General features: G+C 42.0%; 1 protein-coding gene across 3 annotated transcripts in view; it reads right to left on the bottom strand.

The window, feature by feature from the left end:
* The window catches only part of LOC139572104 (nuclear GTPase SLIP-GC-like), a 55,828-nt gene that overhangs the window by 11,747 nt on the left and 20,409 nt on the right, over window positions 1-23,672 (bottom strand). For all 3 annotated transcript variants that reach the window (XM_071394881.1, XM_071394878.1, XM_071394880.1), the window contains exons 15-24: window positions 22,766-22,887; window positions 22,493-22,666; window positions 16,193-16,362; window positions 15,555-15,672; window positions 12,219-12,327; window positions 10,356-10,483; window positions 9,015-9,099; window positions 1,147-1,298; window positions 965-1,041; window positions 605-810 (exon numbers count right to left, since the gene is read on the bottom strand). In XM_071394881.1, coding sequence (XP_071250982.1) covers window positions 605-810; window positions 965-1,041; window positions 1,147-1,298; window positions 9,015-9,099; window positions 10,356-10,483; window positions 12,219-12,327; window positions 15,555-15,672; window positions 16,193-16,362; window positions 22,493-22,666; window positions 22,766-22,887 — 1,341 coding nt within the window. The remainder of the gene's footprint in view (window positions 1-604; window positions 811-964; window positions 1,042-1,146; window positions 1,299-9,014; window positions 9,100-10,355; window positions 10,484-12,218; window positions 12,328-15,554; window positions 15,673-16,192; window positions 16,363-22,492; window positions 22,667-22,765; window positions 22,888-23,672) is intronic.

The following is a 23,672-nucleotide window of genomic DNA, read 5'->3' as shown; positions in this document are numbered from 1 at the left end:
CACATACAGTGATGCATCACTTACCATCACACATACAGTGATGTATCACTTACCATCACACATACAGCGATGCATCACTTACCATCACACATACAGTGAGGCATCACTTTCCATCACACATACAGTGATGTATCACCTACCATCACACATACAGTGATGTATCACTTACCATCACACATACAGTGATGCATCACTTACCATCAAACATACAGCGATGCATCACTTACCATCACACATACAGTGATGCATCACTTACCATCACACATACAGTGAGGCATCACTTTCCATCACACATACAGCGATGCATCACTTACCATCACACATACAGTGATGCATCACTTACCATCACACATACAGTGATGCATCACCTACCATCACACATACAGTGATGCATCACCTACCATCACACATACAGTGATGCATCACCTACCATCACACATACAGTGATGCATCACTTACCATCACACATACAGTGAGGCATCACTTTCCATCACACATACAGTGATGCATCACTTACCATCACACATACAGTGATGTATCACTTACCATCACACATACAGTGATGCATCACTTACCATCACACATACAGTGATGCATCACTTACCATCACACATACAGTGTGGGAGATGCAGTTGGCGGACAGACTGCTCAGGACAGTCAATGCTGAATAGGGGTCCTGCTGGTATCCTGGAGCCCAGGAGGCTGCTGTCCCATTGAGTCACCTTGTAAACCACATCTCCTTTCCCTTCCATCAGAAACACCAGTCCAGTGGAACTGCACTGGAAAAGACCTGCCTTGGGGCATTGGAGCCTGCAAGGCAGATGAAGGGCAGAGGTGACAGATGTAAACTAATTTTATATATCAAAAGGGTCAAGCAGATTCTGTGTGGAACTGATTAGTGGTAAACATGACCATAGGAAAAGGCCATGATAAAGCAGTGGACGTTTCAGTGATCAATAGTTACCTATAAGTAGGGTTGTGGTTATGTGTTGTAAGATCTTTGACAATCTCAGGTTTTAACATTGTTACACTTGTTGACACCTGTAACAGAAAAAGGAAGACCAGGCAACTCTAGTACATGGGATCAAATACTCTCAGACTGAATTGTGGTTGAGATGTGGTTTAATCAACTCCCCACAAACATACCTGCACACGCTTCCTTCCATTCTCAGACTGCGACTCAAAAGCGGTAGTTTTTATGTGCAAATCCAGTCTTGGAGTGAATTGTACTGCACCAGAGCAACCCATTAGTTTCTCATAGTACATCTTCATCTTGTTATACTCCACAGTGACATCATCTGCATAAGAGAAAGGGTTCAGAACAAGCATCAACTTTTAAGGGGGAAGTTCAGGATTTTAGAACTTGATGTTAGATAGCGGCCAAATCACCTGAATTTAACTAAAAATCAACTCTGTATTTGGTTATATAGATATATATATTTTTTTTTTGCATACACATACCCACATATATATATGTATATATACACATACATATATACATATACACTGCTCAAAAAAATAAAGGGAACACTAAAATAACACATCCTAGATCTGAATGAATGAAATATTCTTATTAAATACTTTTTTCTTTACATAGTTGAATGTGCTGACAACAAAATCACACAAAAATTATCAATGGAAATCAAATTTATCAACCCATGGAGGTCTGGATTTGGAGTCACACTCAAAATTAAAGTGGAAAACCACACTACAGGCTGATCCAACTTTGATGTAATGTCCTTAAAACAAGTCAAAATGAGGCTCAGTAGTGTGTGTGGCCTCCACATGCCTGTATGACCTCCCTACAACGCCTGGGCATGCTCCTGATGAGGTGGCGGATGGTCTCCTGAGGGATCTCCTCCCAGACCTGGACTAAAGCATCTGCCAACTCCTGGACAGTCTGTGGTGCAACGTGGCGTTGGTGGATGGAGCGAGACATGATGTCCCAGATGTGCTCAATTGGATTCAGGTCTGGGGAACGGGCGGGCCAGTCCATAGCATCAATGCCTTCCTCTTGCAGGAACTGCTGACACACTCCAGCCACATGAGGTCTAGCATTGTAATGCATTAGGAGGAACCCAGGGCCAACCGCACCAGCATATGGTCTCACAAGGGGTCTGAGGATCTCATCTCGGTACCTAATGGCAGTCAGGCTACCTCTGGCGAGCACATGGAGGGCTGTGCGGCCCCCCAAAGAAATGACACGCCACACCATGACTGACCCACCGCCAAACCGGTCATGCTGGAGGATGTTGCAGGCAGCAGAACGTTCTCCACGGCGTCTCCAGACTCTGTCACATGTGCTCAGTGTGAACCTGCTTTCATCTGTGAAGAGCACAGGGCGCCAGTGGCGAATTTGCCAATCTTGGTGTTCTCTGGCAAATGCCAAACGTCCTGCACGGTGTTGGGCTGTAAGCACTGCACTACCTGAGCCACTTGTGTGGGTTGTAGACTCCGTCTCATGCTACCACTAGAGTGAAAGCACCGCCAGCATTCACAAGTGACCAAAACATCAGCCAGGAAGCATAGGAACTGAGAAGTTGTCTGTCGTCACCACCTGCAGAATCACTCCTTTTTTGGGGGTGTCTTGCTAATTGCCTATAATTTCCACCTTTTGTCTATTCCATTTGCACAACAGCATGTGAAATTTATTGTCAATCAGTGTTGCTTCCTAAGTGGACAGTTTGATTTCACAGAAGTGTGATTGACTTGGAGTTACATTGTGTTGTTTAAGTGTTCCCTTTATTTTTTTGAGCAGTGTATATATATATATATATATATATATATATATATATATATATATATATATATATATATATATATATATATATATATATACACACGTCTTTTTAACATATATTTTCTTGTATTATTTCCCACAAACCCTACCACCCCTCCCCTAATTGGAGTAAACTAATAAAACAACAACACTAAGTCTTCTACTACCAGCTTATACATATTATATAAATTTCACGGACACAATCTATTTTACAATAGTTATATCTAACCTCCACCTCTCCCATCTATTTCTGATGTCCATCCAGTTTGATTTCTATTTACATTTAACTGTGCTATTTCACAAAAGTTCTGAACCTATATACATTTTACAGACACAGTATATTTTACATTTATTATCCTGTTGCTATTAGTCCCACCCTTCAGCTCCACTCAACCCCTCCCATCTATCTCTTAACACCATCCATATTGGATTTCTATGTGCCATATATTGTTCAACTGTGCTGTGATGGTTTGATGTTACTTAAAGGTGTTATGGCCATTTAAGATAACAAAATATGCTCAAATGGCTCCATCACTTCTATTGATTGTTAGCTTGTGGTGGCTAAAGTTAGCTGATGTTTGTAGTGGCTGTTTAAAGAAATCTTTTACATATTATTTTACCTTTTCACGTGTGAGTTCCAAATATCTCTAATGGTTGCCCCAGCGTGAGTTTTTTTAAATTAATGCGTGTGATGTCAGAATGCACCCACTGTTCCAACATGTGATTGTTATGCAACAGGCCAGTTAACCTGTGCTGCCCTCAAACCAAGGCACGCTGCCTGCTAATTATCTATTGGCTATCTTTCAACTTGTACATTTCAAATTATTTTCTATAAAGTTTTCTTTTCTAACAACAGTTTGTGTGTTCCGCCTCCTTATTAATTCACGTAGAAGTAGCCCATTTCACTGTTGCGGACAATTTATGTTTGAGGCTTTACTGAACCGTACAAACTTCTCTCTTCGATGAGAACCCAAGCACTTCCCCAGTGTTTCCGAAGATCAAGTATGCAGACATTTGTGCATCTCTAGTCAGAACAGGCCTTGCACAAACTTTTCCCCCCAGCACATTTTTTTTGTCTGGCGCCCGCATTGTCTTCATTGTTATTTTCCTTACATTGTTGTTTTCCTTACAGATGTGTGCGTTCCTATCAAAGTGCCTCATTTTCTTCATATTGTGTTTTCGTTTCTGCTGTACCATACTGTATGTATGCATGGAACATCATGTATTAACAAATAATGCATTTAGATTCTTGCATAGATTTTAATGGACAATTTAATACTTTTTTGAGGGTTGTACTGATCATGCTAATGCTAAGCTATTTGCCAGCTATGTGTGGCTCCATGTTTGTTGACATCATACATTGCATTCTGGTTGTCACGTAAATGTCCGTCAGACCAAAGATGTTATAACAAAACAAGGTTAACTTCTTGGAACTATAGGGGGTGCTGTTCCGCATTAGCATATTTGTGTCTCCAAATTAAACTGCCTCGTGCTAAATTCTTGATCGTACAATATGCATATTATTGTTATTATTGGATAGAAAACAGTCTATAGTTTCTATAGGAGTTGAAATTTTGTCTCTGAGTGGTACAGAACAATTTCTACAGCACTTTTCATGACAGGGTTCAGATTTCAGAAATTTTTACCTCTGATCTGGGGTCTGTTTATAAGGCCACAGTGAATGCTATGAAGAAACCGACACTACCTACGTCTTCCTCTGGGTGTCTGTACGTCATCACGTTTTCAATGAAGTCTATGGGACGTTCACAGCCATTATAAATGACAAAAATGTACAGAGACCCCTCTTTCTCAACGTGCGCCTCAAGCGTGAAGGCCATCGGACCTGCCTCGTTCCAAATCGTTTTCTAACCAGCAGTATTTCTCCGGTCATGTTTTCAGTCGTTATAGTTGTTAAAAACATCATAATGTAGTGAATTTTAACCGTTTTATATCAATTTATATCCGTTTAGTGCGATTTTGAGGAATTTCTTTGTCGTGCACTCTGAAAGTTTGGACACGCTTTAGGGTGTCTGGTCGTTGGTGATGGACATTTCGAAGGACAGAGGACATCTATCGACCAAAAGACGTTTATAACATAGAAAGGATACATTGCCCAAGAATATGATGGAAGATCAGCTCAAAGTAAGCAATATTTAATATGATAAACCGTGTTTCTGTCGAAATATTTTAAACGCATACATCGCCATTTTGTTTGGTATAGCTTCACTTGGCCAACCCTGTATTGAAAAGTAAGGATAATTTTAAAAATGTAAATCAGCGGTTGCATTAAGAACTAATTTGTCTTTCGATTCCTGTCAACCCTGTATTTTTTAGTCAAGTATATGATTAGCTTTTAATTAAACTAGATCACTCTGATAGATGACGTCAGACATATTGAGGCTTGATTTCCTAGTATTTTCATTGTGTAACCACGGTTTTGTATGGCTAAATATGCACCTTTTCGAACAAACTGTATATGTATGTTGTAAAATGATGTTACAGGAGTGTCATCGGAAGAATTCTGAGAAGGTTAGTGAAAAAATTAATATCTTTTGGCGGTGATTACGTTATAGCGCTCTTTGCCTGGAATCGATGCTCTGGTAACGTTTTCACATGTGGTATGCTAACTTATCGATTTATTGTGTTTTCGCTGTAAAACGCTTAGAAAATCTGAAATATTGTCTGGAATCACAAGATCTGGGTCTTTCCATTGCTATGCTTTGTCTATTCTTATGAAATGTTTTATGATGAGTAAATTGGTCATACACGTTGCTCTATCTAGTAATTCTAGTGGATTTGTGATGGTCGGTGCAATTGTAAACTGTGATTTCTACCTGAAATATGCACTTTTTTCTAACAAAAACTATCCTATACCATGAATATGTTATCAGACTGTCATCTGATGTTTTTTTTTATAGGTTATTGGCTATCAATATCTTAGTTGAGCCGAATTGGTGATAGCACCTGAAGGAGTAAGAAACTGATGGAGTTAGAATAGTGGTGTATTTTGCTAACGTGTTTAGCTAATAGATTTACATATTTTGTCTTCCCTGTAAAACATTTTAAAAATCTGAAATGGTGGCTTTATTCACAAGATCTGTATCTTTCATCTGGTGTCTTGGACTTGTGATTTAATGATATTTAGATGCTACTATCTACTTCTGAAGCTATGCTATCTATGCTAATCAGTGTGTGGGGGGTGGGGGGTGATCCCGGATACGGGGTTGAGGTTCGGTAAAGGTTAAGGGACAGTTCATTTGACTGAGTTATGGTGCTTCAAGACAACTGGGAACTCTGAAAAATACAAGGTCAAATCATAACGTCAGTGATCTTCAGGTAGGAAAGTCAAAGCTCTAGAAAGAGGCCCTAGTTCGAAATCGGAGTTGGATGACCATTCAAAACTATTTTTCAGAGTCGGAGCTAGTTTTTTTCAGAGTTCCCAGTTGTCTTGAACGCACTGAAGTCGGAACTCAGAGATTTCCAAGTTCCAAGTTCCCAGTTGTTTTGAATGCGGCATCAGATTGTAACTATGGGTTGCCAGCACAGACCCCCCTTTCCAGGGCTTTTATTTGTATTTATCTTATAAACTTCTCCTGTGTTGCCTCTCATTGATTGATAAGTCCCCCATCATAGTAATATTTCCTGCATCATATCCCCCATGATACCTTCCCCCATTTCTACCCCCCATAGACTTGATAAGTCGTTTACAATTTTTGACAAATCACAAAGCAGGTCAAATGTTATCACCTCGCAGATCATCACCCCAAATACAAGCATACTGCCTAGCCTAACCGTAGCACAAAAGCTAAACAGGGAGGAAACCATTTTAGGGGGGTTTGTGTGGGGGGTTCATTTAAATTGTGGGGGGTTTTCAAGTCATGCGCTCTGGTTCTTGTATACACTGTAACAAGTACATCGAAGATTTGTAATATGCTGAAAAGTGGCCAAACTAAGTTCATATTTTTCAGGCAATGGGCGCAGATTTGCAGGGCGAAGATAACCACCCAGCCAGGACGGGTTGTGCAGGCTCTAAGCTCGAGACCTCCAGTGCGCCTCCACGGCCCAGTGTATCCGGTGCCTCTGCCAAGGACAAAACCTCCTGTATGTCTGCCCAGCCTGGTGAGTCCTGTGCCTGCTGCCAGAACCAGGCCTCCTGTATGTCTCCCCAGCCTGGTGAGCCCTGTGGTAGCTCCACGTACCAGACTGCCCATACGTCTCCTCACTCCAGTGATGATCCATGGCACGAAGCCTCCAGTGATGATCCATGGCACGAAGCCTCCAGTGATGATCCATCGTAAGAAGCCTCCAGTGATGATCCATGGCACAAAGCCTCCAGTGATGATCCATGGCACGAAGCCTCCAGTGATGATCCATGGCACGAAGCCTCCAGTGATGATTCATGCCACGAAGCCTCCAGTGATGATTCATGGCACGAAGCCTCCAGTGAGGAGTCATGGCACGAAGCCTCCAACTATGGTCTCCAGTCCGGAGTCTCCAGCGACGGTCTCCAGTCCGGAGCCTCCAGCGACGGTCTCCAGTCCGGAGCCTCCAGCGACGGTCTCCAGTCCGGGGCCTCCAGCGACGATCTCCAGTCCGGGGCCTCCAACGACGGTCTCCAGTCCGGGGCCCGCAACGAGGGTGCCCAGTCCGGGGCCCGCAACGAGGGTGCCCAGTCCGGGGCCCGCAACGAGGGTGCCCAGTCCGGGGCCCGCAACGAGGGTGCCCAGTCCGGGGCCCGCAACGAGGGTCCCCAGTCAGGGGTCGGCAACGAGGGTCCCCGCACCAGAGGTGCCACCAAGGTGGGGTGAGCCAGTGGTGGAGCGGGGTCTGCGTCCCGCACCTGAGCCGCCACCGCGGATAGATGCCCACCCAGACCCTCCCCTATAGGTTCAGGTTTTGCAGCCGGAGTCCACACCTTTGGGGGGTGGTACTGTCACGCCCTGACCTTAGAGAACCTTTTTATGTCTCTATTTGGTTTGGTCAGGGTGTGATTTGGGGTGGGCATTCTATGTTTTTGTTTTCTATGATTTTGTATTTCTATGTTTTGGCCGGCTATGGTTCTCAATCAGGGACAGCTGTCTATCGTTGTCTCTGATTGGGAACCATACTTAAGTAGCCCTTTTCCCTCCTTTCAGCATGGGAAGTTGTCTTTGTTTGTGGCACTATAGCCTTAAACTTCACGGTTGTTTTTGTATTGTTTATTATTTTGTCGGCGGCATCCTAATAAAAAGGAATATGTACGCTCACCACGCTGCGCTTTGGTCTACTTCATTCGACGGCCGCGACAAGTAGGTCATTCAGGGTGCCTATTGGCATGAATTGTCACGATCGTTTGTAGAATTAACGGACCAAGGCGCAGCGTGCGAAGAGTTCCACATGTTTAATTAAATAAAACTCACCAAAACAATACAGAACAAAATGAAATGTGAAGTCAAATGCGGTGCTCACTGGCAACTACACACAAACAAACAAGATCCCACAAAAACCCAGTGGGAAAAGGCTGCCTAAATATGATTCCCAATCAGAGACAACAATAGACAGCTGCCTCTGATTGGGAACCATACCAGGCCAACATAGAAATAACAAAACTAGACTACCCACCATAGTCACACCCCGACCTCACCCAATTTGAGAATAAAAGGCTCTCTAAGGACAGGGCGTGACATGAATATGTTTAATGACCAGTATATGCCCATTCCAACACAGAAAAGCTGCTTTTAACATAGTAATTAAAAAAAAAATGTAAGTAGAAAAGTTCCTTTTCCTTCATCTTGTTCAATTGATGCCATGCACCTGCAAATAAGATTGCTCAGATGTGCGAGTGCCTTTTTGTATTTGAAAAAAATGTAAGTAAAAAATATTTCACTCCTATTGTCATTGATTATAGGTCATGTTTCATAGAAATCTGGAAAAACTGGACTGTTACTTTAAAACCATTAAATGGATGTCATGGATTGTCAATCCTTTCATTGAGAGTGCTCTGGGTTACATTTCCCGAGCCCCACCCCTCAGCTGTACACCAAACTAAGTTTTGCTGAAAAATCAAATGATGCATCTTCCTTCAAATATTGTGGTTCTGATCTGAAATGTAAGTAGGGTATACACATTTACTTATGACACGAGCTAAATGCAGCTCAAGATAAAGTGGACATGGTTTCCAGACTTGTTCTGACAAGTACTTGACTTGATTTAAACTATATTAGAATAGGTAAAGCATTTGGTCCGTTTCATTTACCTGGGAGGAACGAGCTGTTGGGGGTCTTCAGTGAGAGATCCATTGATTCTTGTAGTTTACACTTCAGCTGCATCATGATGTGATCCTAATACAGGACAGAAATTATTATTTAGTCCACTCTGACATTAAGTGATGATTGTGCTTTACCACAACCAAGTCTAAATGCTGTGCACTGGGTGTTCATAAACTAAGTTCTTCTTGAGGGTATTTTGGTTTGCGTTCAAGCCGCAAATATTTGAATTCAGCAAGTGTGATCATAATTGCTATGGTGACCTGTGGAAACATGCAGATCCCAAGAAGATTACTAAACTTAACCCATCTGAAAATGCACCCATAACCTGCTGTGTGAAAGCAGAATGACAATAGGGTTGTTACATGTACAGACATTACACAACTGAATTTAATTTGAACGGTAACATACATGCCAAATGCTGCTATTCAAGGTGATATGGGCTGAAAACCTATATGGCATCACCAGTGACTATGCATTTTTGCACCATGCCAAATGAACATCTATGTAAAAGTATATTATTAAGGGCTTGCAATGTTGCTACTGTAAAGAAAATATTTATTTACCATGTCAAATCCTTTTTTAACTCCATCTGTATGACTCTGATACAGACAGACTGTATTCTAGAAATGACCATAATGCTTTTGAATTATTTTAGAGAGCTAAAGTGGTACCGACTGATACCAACTAAAGTACCAACTAAAGTGGTACCGACTGATAAACAAACCTGAAAGTAACAAACTGCGCACCTACTGTCTTTTTAAATGCACTTTTGGGACAGAACCCTATGTATGTACTGTTTTATCCAATCAATATCGAAACTCTTGAAAAATGTAGATATGGAGTGGCCCATCTCGCTATTTAACCTGGTCGATACAAAACACTCCCCTAGATTAATGTGTATATACTTTTTGCAACAATCATTCCATTGAAACTGAACGTCATGCCTTGCTTTACTGTGGGTTATTCAACGAAATTATGGATGATCTTTTTTGTCAGCTGTCCAACCAAAATGAACATTTTAACAGTCTTGATGAAAATACATTATGTATGTGTAGTTTTATAATGCTATTTTACACTTTGTTATGAGGCTAAGAGAAAATGTTGCAGTTTTAAAGCTAATTTCCTTGCCATGGGACAGAGGAAAACATGTTGTTTTATAGCTCAGGTCATGCTGTTGATCACATTTTTCCATGTGGATAAAATATATTTGTGATAATTTCCTGCTATTCTACACATTTTGCCATGAAGCTGAGAGAACATTTAACAGTTTCAATGCAAATTTCCAGCCATTCTACACATTTTGCTATCATATGCTGAATGTGTCAAACCTTCAGGTTTATTAAACCACCCAGCATATCTTTCTTAGCCTTCTGGAAAATCTTGTTATTCTTCATGTGATGATGTAGCTCATCTTTCATCCTTTTCAGAGAATCTTTTCCTGCATGCTCTGATGACCCTAAAACACAGTCATCATATTGTTTCCATAACCATTGTACGACTTCATCTGCTATTAACACTGCACATTCTACATACAATGCATTCAGAAAGTATTCAGACCATTTTGTTATGTTACAGCCTTATTCTAAAATGGATGACATTGTTTTCCCCCCCTCATCAATCTACACACAATACCCCATAATGACAAAGCAAAAACAGGATTTTAGGTATTTTTGCAAATATATAAAAAATTAAGAAACTTAAATATCACATTATCATAAGTATTCAGACCCTTTACTCAGTAATTTGTTGAAGCACCTTTGGCAGCGATTACAGCCACGAGGCGTCTTGGGTATGACGCTACAAGCTTGGCACACCTCTATTTGGGGAGTTTCTCCCATTCTTCTCTGCAGATCCTCTCAAGCTCTGTCAGGTTGGATTGGGAGCGTCCCTGCACAGCTTTTTTCAGGTCTCTCCAGAGATGTTCGATTCGGTTAAAGTCCGGGCTCTGGCTGGGCCACTCAAGGACATGCAGAGACGTATCCCCAAGCCACTCCTGCATTGTCTTGGCTGTGTGCTTAGGGTCGTTGTCCTGTTGGAAGGTGAACCTTCGCCCCAGTCTGATGTCCTGAGCGTTCTGGAGCAGGTTTTCATCAAGGATCTCTCTGTACTTTGCTCTGTTCATCTTTCCCTCAATCCTGACTAGTCTCCCAGTCCCTGCCGCTGAAAAACATCCCCACAGCATGATGCTGCCACCACCGTGCTTCACCGTAGGGATGGTGCCTGGTTTCCTCCAGACGTGATGCTTGGCATTCAAGCCAAAGAGTTCAATCTTGGTTTCATCAGACCAAAGAATCTTGTTTCTCATGGTCTGAGAGTCCTTTAGGTGCCTTTTGGCAAACTCCAAGCAGGCTGTCATGTTCCTTTTACTGAGGAGTGGCTTCCGTCTGGCAACTATACCATAAAGGCCTGACTGGTGGAGTCCTGCAGAGATGGTTGTCCTTCTGGAAGGTTCTCCCATCTCCACAGAGGAACTCTGGAGCTCTTGTAGAGTGACCATCGGGTTCTTTGTCACCTCCCTGACCAAGGCCCTTCTACCATGATAGCTCAGTTTAGCTGGGCAACCAGCTCTAGGAAGCGTCTTGGTGGTTCCAAACTTCTTAAATTTAAGAATAATGAAAGCCACTGTTCTTGGGGACCATCAATGCTGCAGACATTTTTTGGTACCCTTTCCCAGATCTGTGCCTTGACACAATCCTGTCTCGGAGCTCTTCGGACCATTCCTTCGACCTCATGTCTTGGTTTTTGAACTCTGACATGCCATGTCATCTATGGGACTTTATATATAGTCCCTTTCCAAATCATGTCCAATCAATTGAATTTACCACAGGTGGACTCCAATCAAGTTGTAAAAACATCTCCTAGGATGATCAATGGAAACAGGATGAACCTAAGCTCAATTTCGAGTCTGGTAGCAAAGGGTCTGAATAATTATGTAAATAAGGTATTTCTGTTTTTTATTTATCATCATGGGCTATCGTGTGTAGATTGATGAGGGACATGTTTTTATTTCATCCATTTTAGAATAAGGCTGTAATGTAACAAAATGTGTAAAAAGGGAAGGGGTCTGAATACTTTCCGAATGCACTGTACAGTATGTTTGAAAACGTGTTACTTCACAAATATCATTATCATTCTCATGACTAGGTCACAACACTTTATCTCAGATAATACATGTTCATTTCAAGACTTACTTATATAGCATTGAAGCATGGAGTCCTTGATTGACTCGGTTAGAGTGGAGTAGATTTTTTTCTTTTTCTCACGGAGGTCACAGATTAGTTTTGCCTTCAATTCAGTTTCCTTTCAGATAGAAAAACATGATCAAGAAGACCCCTCATTTAAGTTGAAGGGATAATTCACCCAAATTACAAATTTGCATTTAGGTGGTTTCCTTTACCTATATTTATTCAGGGAAAACACATTTAAAAAACGTTCTCTTTCGCAAGTGTGCCCTGTTTAAATAGATTTTAAAAATACATTTAGCAACAAGCACACAAGCAGACATCAGAAACAAGTATATTCCTCCTTAAGCATTTCCTCAAACAATGCTTCAAACTAATTTAAAAGGCACAAGGCGTTCAAGCCTGAGCTCATTTTGTATTATATTCCACTTCTGCTGAGCATGAAAATCTAAGTAGTTTTTTCCTAGTTCTGAAACTACTTTTGTAAATCTAGTGCTATCCAATCTTGTGTTCCTGTGCTGTATTTTATTGTTTTAACCTTAATGAGTGAAATCAGATATGCTGGAAGTTTCTGCATGAGTGCTTTGTAAATAAACAGAAGGGAATGATGATCTCTTCTTACATACAGAGAGGTCCAACCCACCTTTTGATACAATACACAATGGTGAGATCTAAAATCAAATCAAATCAAATCAAATTTTATTAGTCACATACACATGGTTAGCAGATGTTAATGCGAGTGTAGCGAAATGCTTGTGCTTCTAGTTCCGACAATGCAGTAATAACCAACAAGTAATCTAACCTAACAATTCCACAACTACTACCTTATACACACACACAAGTGTAAAGGGATGAAGAATATGTACATAAAGATATATGAATGAGTGGTGGTACAGAACGGCATGGCAAGATGCAGTAGATGGTATAGAGTACGGTATATACATATGAGATGAGTACTGTAGGGTATGTAAACATAAAGTGGCATAGTTTAAAGTGGCTAGTGGTACATGTATTACATAAAGATGGCAAGATGCAGTAGATGATATAGAGTACAGTATATACATATGAGATGGGTAATGTAGGGTATGTAAACATTATATTAAGTGGCATTGTTTAAAGTGGCTAGTGGTACATTTTTACATAAATTTCCATCAATTCCCATTTTTAAAGTGGCTGGAGTTGAGTCAGTATGTTGGCAGCGGCCGCTAAATGTTAGTGGTGGCTGTTTAACAGTCTGATGGCCTTGAGATAGAAGCTGTTTTTCAGTCTCTCGGTCCCTGCTTTGATGCACCTGTACTGACCTCGCCTTCTGGATGATAGCGGGGTGAACAGGCAGTGGCTTGGGTGGTTGTTGTCCTTGATGATCTTTATGGCCTTCCTGTGACATCGGGTGGTGTAGGTGTCCTGGAGGGCAGGTAGTTTGCCCCCGGTGATGCGTTCTGCAGACCTCACTACCCTCTGGAGAGCCTTACGGTTGTGGGCGGAGCAGTTGCCGTACCAGGCGGTGATACAGCCCGACAGGATGCTCTCGATTGTGCATCTGTAGAAGTTTGTGAGTGCTTTTGGTGACAAGCCAAATTTCTTCAGCCTCCTGAGGTTGAAGAGGCGCTGCTGCGCCTTCTTCACAACGCTGTCTGTGTGGGTGGACCAATTCAGTTTGTCCGTGATGTGTACACCGAGGAACTTAAAACTTTCCACCTTCTCCACTACTGACCCGTCGATGTGGATAGGGGGGTGCTCCCTCTGCTGTTTCCTGAAGTCCACAATCATCTCCTTTGTTTTGTTGACGTTGAGTGTGAGGTTATTTTCCTGACACCACACTCCGAGGGCCCTCACCTCCTCCCTGTAGGCCGTCTCGTCGTTGTTGGTAATCAAGCCTACCACTGTAGTGTCATCCGCAAACTTGATGATTGAGTTGGAGGCGTGCATGGCCACGCAGTCGTGGGTGAACAGGGAGTACAGGAGAGGGCTCAGAACGCACCCTTGTGGGGCCCCAGTGTTGAGGATCAGCGGGGTGGAGATGTTGTTACCTACCCTCACCACCTGGGGGCGGCCCGTCAGGAAGTCCAGGACCCAGTTGCACAGGGCGGGGTCGAGACCCAGGGTCTCGAGCTTGATGACGAGTTTGGCGGGTACTATGGTGTTAAATGCTGAGCTGTAATCGATGAACAGCATTCTCACATGGGTATTCCTCTTGTCCAGATGGGTTAGGGCAGTGTGCAGTGTGGTTGCGATTGCGTCGTCTGTGGACCTATTGGGTCGGTAAGCAAATTGGAGTGGGTCTAGGGTGTCCGGTAGGGTGGAGGTGATATGGTCCTTGACTAGTCTCTCAAAGCACTTCATGATGACGGAAGTGAGTGCTACGGGGCGGTAGTCGTTTAGCTCAGTTACCTTAGCTTTCTTGGGAACAGGAACAATGGTGGCCCTCTTGAAGCATGTGGGAACAGCAGACTGGGATAAGGATTGATTGAATATGTCCGTAAACACACCAGCCAGCTGGTCTGCGCATGCTCTGAGGACGCGGCTGGGAATGCCGTCTGGGCCTGCAGCCTTGCGAGGGTTAACACGTTTAAATGTTTTACTCACCTCGGCTGCAGTGAAGGAGAGCCCGCAGGTTTTGGTAGGGGGCCGTGTCAGTGGCACTGTATTGTCCTCAAAGCGGGCAAAAAAGTTGTTTAGCCTGTCTGGGAGCAAGACATCCTGGTCCGCGACGGGGCTGGTTTGTGAATGAACACCAGTAATGAATCTAAGGGCACAATGGCAAACAGCATCCAGAGGTCTAACAAAAAACAGACGCTGACTATCCCTTTGAGCATGGTGTTATTAATTCGGCTTTGGATGGTGTATCAATACACCCAGGCACTACAAAGATACAGACGTCCTTCCTAGAGAGGAAGAAAACTGCTCAGGATTTCACCATGAGGCCAATTGTGATTTTAAAACATTTACAGTTGAATAGTTGTTATATGAGAAAATTGAGGATGGATCACCAACATTGTAGTTACTCCACATGACAGAGTGAAAAAAAGGAATACAAATATTCAAAGACATGCATCTTGTTTGCAACAAGGCGCTTAAGTAATACTGCAAGAAATGTGGAAAATAAATTAACGTTTTGTTCTGAATACAAAGCGTTATGTTTGGGGCAAATCCAACATAGCACATAACTGAGTACCACTTCATCTTTTCAAGCATAGTGGTGGCTGCATTATGTTATGGGTATGCTTGTCATCGGAAAGAACTAGGGAGTTTTTAGGAAAAAAAGAAATGGAGTACAGCTAAGCACAGGCAAAATCAGTTGTGTATGTCAATGTTGCTTTTCCAGATATTAAAAAGAAAACCTACCTCTGTCTTGAGGAATATCAGATGCAGTGACACTTCTGGGTGCTCCCCAACCAAGCTGTTCGTGTCAAGGGTGAATGTCTCAATCTGCTCCCTGATTGGGCCACGTTTGCCCTCATTTCTGAAACACAATATGTCCAAATCAGAAGTATGGTGTCACGAACGTCGTAATCCTCCTCGTCTGAGGAGGAGTAAGGATCGGACCAGAACGCAGCGTGGTTAGAATACATACTTAATTTAATAAACAAAGAACGCTTAAACAAACTACAAAACAACAAAAACGACCGTGACGCTATATAACGAAAGTGCAGACACAAGCAACCAACGTATAGACATAGACAATAACCCACAACCCACAATACAAAACAGGCTACCTAAATATGGTTCCCAATCAGAGACAATGCAAAACACCTGTCTCTGATTGAGAACCATATCAGGCCAAACATAGAAATAGACAAACCAGACAAACAACATAGAATGCCCACACAGATCACACCCTGACCAACCAAAACATAGAAACATACAAAGCAAACTCTGGTCAGGGCGTGACATACCAGATTTAATTGAATTCCAAGTTGATTCAATTCCAGTATTAATTATTGATTTTACATTTTTCTCCTAATAATGATTAAATTACTTACGGGAAATATGTCTTAAACTCTTCATCAATGAGCTTGATCATACATGAGGCTAAACTCTCATTAAGGTTTATTTCCCTTCTCCTTTGCCTTTTCCCTTTTGGTTTGTAAACGCCGCCATTCTTGCACAAAGTCTTCACTACTTTATGATATCCACTGCCTTTTTTCCCTCTCTGGGAATAAAAAATTGAAATATGTTCAATGTTTTTAACAGCACAGCATTCAACATCTATAATGGATAAGTATCTATCAATAGCTGCTTTTCCACTATTGTGCAAGCCTATATCTGTGGGAGCCAATTCATGCTATCGCCAGAGAAATGTGAAAATCGAGAGACTCAACACACGATCATTTCATGTTTATAGGAACGTACCACTCTCCCATTTCTCTCTCTCCCTGGGAGTCCATCGGTTAGGATAATGACATCTTGTGCACGTCACTCTGGTTTATTGTGGGTTCTTGAGTGGCTCAGGAGTCCAACTTTTGAAATGCAGACTCTGAGACATGAGGGACAGACAAGTTCTTCTGTTGGTGATGTTGGCCCTGTTGTGCAGTAATGACACTTTTCTCTGGCTTCAGTTAGATGATTGTTTCTTTCCCTCTCGAAGTTGCCTGTTGCTGGTTGTCTTTGAAACACTTTTCTCTGGCTTCAGTTAGATGAATGTTTCTTTCCCTCTCGAAGTTGCCTGTTGCTGGTTGTCTTTGAAACACTTTTTGGGCTGACTTATCTTTCAATGCCCCTGCTGCAGCTCGCCAAAGAAAATATTTCTTGGGAGACGGTGTTGGGGCATCCTGATAGTGTGGCCAGTCCATCGGAGCTGTGCCTTTATGCTGTTTGTTCTCTGCATTACCTCCAGGTTGAAGACCCTGTCAAGCCACCAGATACCCATAATAGATCTCAGAGATTGTGTATGGAATGTTTCCATCTGTTTGATGTGGTGACTGTTCAGGGTCCAAGTTTCACAGCCATACAGCAGGGTTGTGATCACTACCATAGTATAGATTTTCAGTTTTGTGGAAAGAGGGATGGTGTGATGGTTGAGTATTCTGTTCCTCAGTCTTCCCAATGACTGGCTTAAGCAGGATTCTGCTTGTTATTTCTTGGTTGAGTGAGCCATCCTCAGAGATGCTGTTCCCCAGGTATGTGACTTGGTCGACATTCCGGAGCTCAGAGGCATTGAGGTAGATCCGTTGAGGTACAATCGTCGGCAAAGAGGGCCTCATGGCCAAAATGTTCTTGTGTATTGGTCTTTGCTCGGAGCCTGCACATAGTGTAGATTGAACCAGTGGAAGCAGAGTGATAGCTCCAACCCCCTTCCTTTGCAAGTTACGGGCAAGTCCATGGGCCAAATGTCCCCTCCCCTTCCCAAATGTGAAAGATGCGAGCACCTTGGAAATCATGATTAGTCCAAATGACCAGTGACAAAAAATCTGATTACTGGAACAAAGTTCCTCTTTAGATGTCGCATCCCACACTCTGTTGACAGATGCTGCCAATAACAGTTATGTTAGGTGCGTCTGCCCACGAGAGATTACTCTCCCATTTACAGTGCATTCGGAAAGTATTCAGACCCCTTTAACTTTTTCAACATTTTGTTACGTTAAAGCCTTATTCTAAAATGGATTAAATAGTTTTTCCCCCCTCATCAATCTACACACAATGGTCTATATTGACAGAGCAAAAACAGCTATTTAGAAATGTGGCAATTAAAAAAAAAAAAACGGAAATATGACATTTACATACAGTACCAGTCAAAGTTTTGACACACCTACTCATTCAAATGATTTTCTTTATTTTTACTATTTTCTACATTGTAGAATAATAGTGAAGACATCAAAACTATGAAATAACACATGCAGTAGAATAATGTAGTAACCAAAGAAGTGTTAAACAAATCAAAATATATTTGATATTTTAGATTCTTCAAAGTAGCCAACCCTTGCCTTGATGACAGCTTCTAAAACTCTTGGCATTCTCTCAGGATTCACCTGGAATGCTTTTATAACAGTCCTGAAGGAGTTCCCACATACAGTTGAAGTCGGAAGTTTACATACACTTATGTTGGAGTCATTAAATCTCGTTTTTCAACCACTCCACAAATGTCTAGTTAAAACAAACTATAGTTTTGGCAAGTCGGTTAGGACATCTACTTTGAGCATGACACAAGTAATTTTTCCAACAATTGTTTACAGACAGATTATTTCACTTATAATTCACTGTATCACAATTCCAGTGGATTGGAAGTTTAAATACACTAAGTTGACTGTGCCATTAAACAGCTTAAAAAATTCCGGAAAATTATGTCATGGCTTTAGAAGCTACTGATAGGCTAATTGACATAATTTGAGTCAATTGGAGGTGTACCTGTGGATGTATTTTAAGGCCTACCTGCAAACGCAAGGCCTCTTTGCTTGACATCATGGGAAATCAAAAGAAATCAGCCTAGACCGCAGAAAAACAATTGAAGACCTCCACAAGTCTGGTTCATCCTTGGGAGCAATTTCCAAAAGCCTGACGATACCACGTTCATCTGTACAAACAATAGTACACAAGTATAACCACCATGGGACCACGCAGCCGTCATACCGCTCAGGAAGGAGACGTGTTCTGTCTCCTAGAAATGAATGTACTTTGGTGCGAAAAGTGCAAATCAATCCCAGAACAACAGCAAAGTACCTTGTGAAAATGCTGGAGGAAACAGGTACAAAAGTATCTATATCCTCAGCAAAACGAGTCCTATATCGACATAACCTGAAAGGACGCCCAGAAAGTAAGAAGCCACTGCTCCAAAACTGCCATAAAAAAGCCAGACTGCACATGGGGACAAATATCATACTTTTTGGAGAAATTTCCTCTGGTCTGATGAAACAAAAATACAACTGTTTGGCCATAATGACCATTGTTATGTTTGGAGGAAAAACCGTGAAGCACAGGGGTGGCAGCATCATGTTGTGGGGGTGCTTTGCTGCAAGAGGGACTGGTGCACTTCACAAAATAGATGACATCCTGAGGAAGGACAATTATGTGGATATATTGAAGCAACATCTCAAGACATCAATCAGGAAGTTAAAGCTTGGTTGCAAATGGGTCTTCCAAATGGACAATGACCCCAAGCATAATTCCAAAGTTGTGGCAAAATAGCTTAATAAGGACAACAAAGTCCAGGTATTGGAGTGGCCATCACAAAGCCCTGACCTCAATCCTATAGAAAATATGTGGACAGAACTTAAAAAGCGTGTGCGAGCAAGGAGGCCTACAAACCTGACTCAGTTACACCAGCTCTGTCAGGAGGAATGGGCCAAAATTCACCCAACTTATTTTGGGAAGCTTGTGGAAGGCTACCCGAAAAGTTTGACCCAAGTTAAACAATTTAAAGGCAATCCTACCAAATACCAATTGAGTGTATGTAAACTTCTGACCCACTGGGAATGTGATGAAAAAAATAAAAGCTGAAATAAATCATTCTCTCCGCTATTATTCTGACATTTCACATTCTTAATATAACATGGTGATCGTAACTGACCTAAGACAGAGAATTTTTACTTGGATTAAATGTCAGGAATTGTGAAAAACTAAGTTTTATTGTATTTGGTTAAGGTGTATGTAAACTTCCGACCAACTGTATGCTGAGCACTTTTTGGCTGCTTTTCCTTCACTCTACGGTCCAACCCAACCCAAACCATCTCAATTGGGTTGAGGTTGGGTGATTATGGAGGCCAGGTCATCTGAAGCAGCACTCCATCACTCTCATTCTTGGTCAAATAGCCCTTGCACAGCCCGGAGGTGTGTTGCATCATCGTCCTGTTGATAGTCCCACTAAGCGCAAACCAGATGGGATGGCATATCACTGCAGAATGCTGCGGTAGCCAGGCTGGTTAAGTGTGCCTTGAATTCTAAATAAATCACAGACATTGTCACCAGCAAAGCACCCCCACACCATCACACCTCCTCCTCCATGCTTCTCGGTGGGAACCACACATGCAGAGATTATCCATTCACCTACTCTGTGTCTCACAACGACACGGCGGTTGGAACCAAAAATCTCACATTTTGACTCATCAGACTAAAGGACAGATTTCCACCATCTAATGTCCATTCCTCGTGTTTCTTGGCCCAAGCACGTCTCTTCTTAATATTGGTGTCCTTTAGTAGTGGTTTCTATGCAGCAATTCGACCATGAAGGCCTGATTCACACAGTCTCCTCTGAACAGTTGATGTTGAGATGTTGCTGTTACTTGAACTCTGTGAAGTGTTTATTTGGGCTGCAACATCTGAGGCTGGTAACTGTAATGAACTTATCCTCTGCAGCAGAGGTAACTCTGGGTCTTCCTTGAAATTTTCCAGATTGACTGACCTTCATCTCTTAAAGTAATGACGGACTGTCGTTTTTCTTTGCTTATTTGAGCTGTTCTTGCCATAATATGGACTTGGTAATTTCCTCTACCTTGTCACAACACAACTAATTGGCTCAAACGCATTAAGAAGGAAAGAAATGTAACTTTTAACAAAACACACCTGTTAATTGAAATGCATTCCAGGTGACTACATCATGAAGCTGATTGAGAGAATGCAAAAGTGTGCAAAGGCAAAGGGTGGCTACTTATATTTTGATTGTTTAACACTTTTTTGGTTACTACATGATTCCATATCTGTTATTTCATAGTGTTGATGTCTTAACTATTATTCTATAGTGTTGAAAATAGTACAAATAAAGAAAAACCCTTGAGTGAGCAGGTGTGTCCAAACTTTGGACTGGTACTGTAAGTATTCAGACCCTTTACTTTACTTTGTTGAAACACCTTTGGCAATGATTACAGCCTTGCGTCTTCAAGCTATGACGCTACAAGCTTGGCATAACTGTTTTGGGGAGTTTCTCTGCAGACCCTCTCAAGCTCTGTCAGGTTGAATTGGGAGCGGCGCTGCACAGCTATTCTCAGGTCTCACCGGAGAAGTTCGATTGGGTTCAATTCCGGGCTCTGGCTGAGCCACTCAAGCACATTCAGAGATTTGTTCTGAAGCCAATCCTGCGTTGTCTTGGCTGTGTGCTTAGGGTCGTTGTCCTGATGGAAGGTGAACAGAAGCCCCAGTATGACGTCCTGAGTGCTCTGGAGCAGGTTTTCATCAAGGATCTCTCTGTACTTTGCTTCGTTCATCTTTCCCTCGATCCTGACTAGTCTCCCAGTCCCTGCTGCTGAAAAACATCCCCCCAGCATGATGCTGGCACCACCATGCTTCACCGTAGGGATGGTGCCTGGTTTCCTCCATATGTGATGCTTGACATTCAGGCCAAAGAGTTCAATCTTGGTTTCATCAGACCAGAGAATCTTGTTTCTCATGGTCTGAGAGTCCTTTAGGTTCCTTATGGCAAACTCCAAGCAGGCTGTCATGTGCATTTTACTGAGGATGGCTTCGGTTTGGCCACTCTACCATAAAGGACTGATTGGTGAAGTGCTGCAGCGATGGTTGTCCTTCTGGAAGGTTCTCCCATCTCCCCAGAGGAACAGAGTGACCATCGGGATCTTGGTCACCTCCCTGACCAAGGCCCTTCTCCCCCGATTGCTCAGGTTGGCTGGGCAGCCAGCTCTAGGAAGCGTCTTGGTGGTTCCAAACTTCCATTTAAGAATAATGGAGGCCACTGTGTTCTTGCGGACCTTCAATACTGCAGACATTTCTTGGTACCCTTCCGCAGATCTGTTCCTCGACACAATCCGTTCTTGGAGCTGTTCGGACAAATCCTTCGACCTTGGTTTTTGCTCTGACATGCACTGTCAACTGTGGGACCTTATATAGACAGGTTTGGGCCTTTCCAAATCATGTCCAATCAATTGAATTTACCACAGGTGGACTCCAATCATGTTGTAGAAACATCTCAAGGATGATCAATGGAAACAGGATACACCTGAGCTTAATTTCGAATGTCATAGCAAATGGTTTGAATACTTATGTAAATAAGGTATTTACATTAGATTTTTTTTTTTTTTGCAACAATGTTAAAAACCTGTTTTTGCTTTGTCATTATGGGGTATTGTGTGTAGATTGATGAGGAAAATTTTTATTTAATACATTTTCTAAAATGTGGAAAAAGGGAACGGGTCTGATTACTTTCTTAATGCACTGTACTTCACTCTGAATCTATCTCACACCAATGTGAGTTACAAAAAGTTATCAAGTCGCTTTGGGGCCCTGTTTGAGTGTTTTGATTTTCAGCTTCCCTGGCGCTACCACAAAATGGCTAGCGTTGATATAGGGTGTCAATGGAAAAGCTCCCATTTAAAAATGTATATACTTTTTTTATAGCTTACTGGTGCTATCACTTTGTTCATTAATTTCTCGCATGATTCTTCTGACTGTCGAACTCCTTCTGAAAGGCATCGTTCAAAAGTCTCATAAGCCTCATCCATAGTTTGACCAATGGACTTGAGCTCATCCTTGAGCCTCTGTTCCAGAACCTGGCACACCTCTTCTTTGCTGTCTGTCTGAAATTCAAACTCAACATAATCAATATAATACATTGATTCACATGTAAGGAATATGTTTTCTGAGAGAAATACTTTGTTCTGCCTTAAGTACAATACCATGTCACTGCTTTTGGCTCCTTGTATCAGAGAGAGGATCCCATAGGCTCCAGAAACATAATCTGAAGTCTTTGTACTACGATCATTGAGATTTCTGAGAAATTCCTGAAGTTTGGGTATTTCTGAAACATCAGTTAAAAACAAAATATTTATTTCTACCTTTGGTTGGTGTCAGTGTTCTTTTCATGCTATTATTGACCCTGGATTCAAGTCTTGATTATTTTGTTTTCCTATTTCTGTTTCAGTTTGATTAACAAAATGATTGATTAAGGCCATAAGCCTACGATAGTTATGTTTGCAGATCTCAAGTTAGGAATCAGTACTTAGTATGAGTCAAAAGTGCAATATATTCTTTGCCTAGATGAGTCTTCTTACAATAGAGTGACATTTTTAAGAGGACATGAGGATAGCTTAGCATGTTGTATGCATACACACTACCCACGATATTTGATATAAAACAAGAACCTGCATTATTGACTATTATTGACATATTGTCCAGGTTACACTTAGAGTTGTTCTTGACCAGGACATATTGCATGTTTCAATTTGACAGATACTACAGGTCATGTTGAAATAGGTATTCTGCTTGGCTCCACAGGTCATATTGAAATAGGTATTCTGCTTGGCTCCACAGGTCATGTTGAAATAGGTATTCTGCTTGGCTCCACAGGTCATATTGAAATAGGTATTCTGCTTGGCTCCACAGGTCATGTTGAAATAGGTATTCTGCTTGGCTCCACAGGTCATATTGAAATAGGTATTCTGCTTGGCTCCACAGGTCATATTGAAATAGGTATTCTGCTTGGCTCCCCAGGTCATATTGAAATAGGTATTCTGCTTGGCTCCACAGGTCATATTGAAATAGGTATTCTGCTTGGGTGAAGTTTGTTGCTATGTCAAGCACTTT

Source organism: Salvelinus alpinus, chromosome 1 (genome assembly GCF_045679555.1).
Source record: "Salvelinus alpinus chromosome 1, SLU_Salpinus.1, whole genome shotgun sequence".
In the NCBI taxonomy this organism is placed as follows: domain Eukaryota; kingdom Metazoa; phylum Chordata; class Actinopteri; order Salmoniformes; family Salmonidae; genus Salvelinus; species Salvelinus alpinus.
Note: the sequence above shows the minus strand (reverse complement) of the source record. Positions and strands in the feature narration are given on the sequence as shown.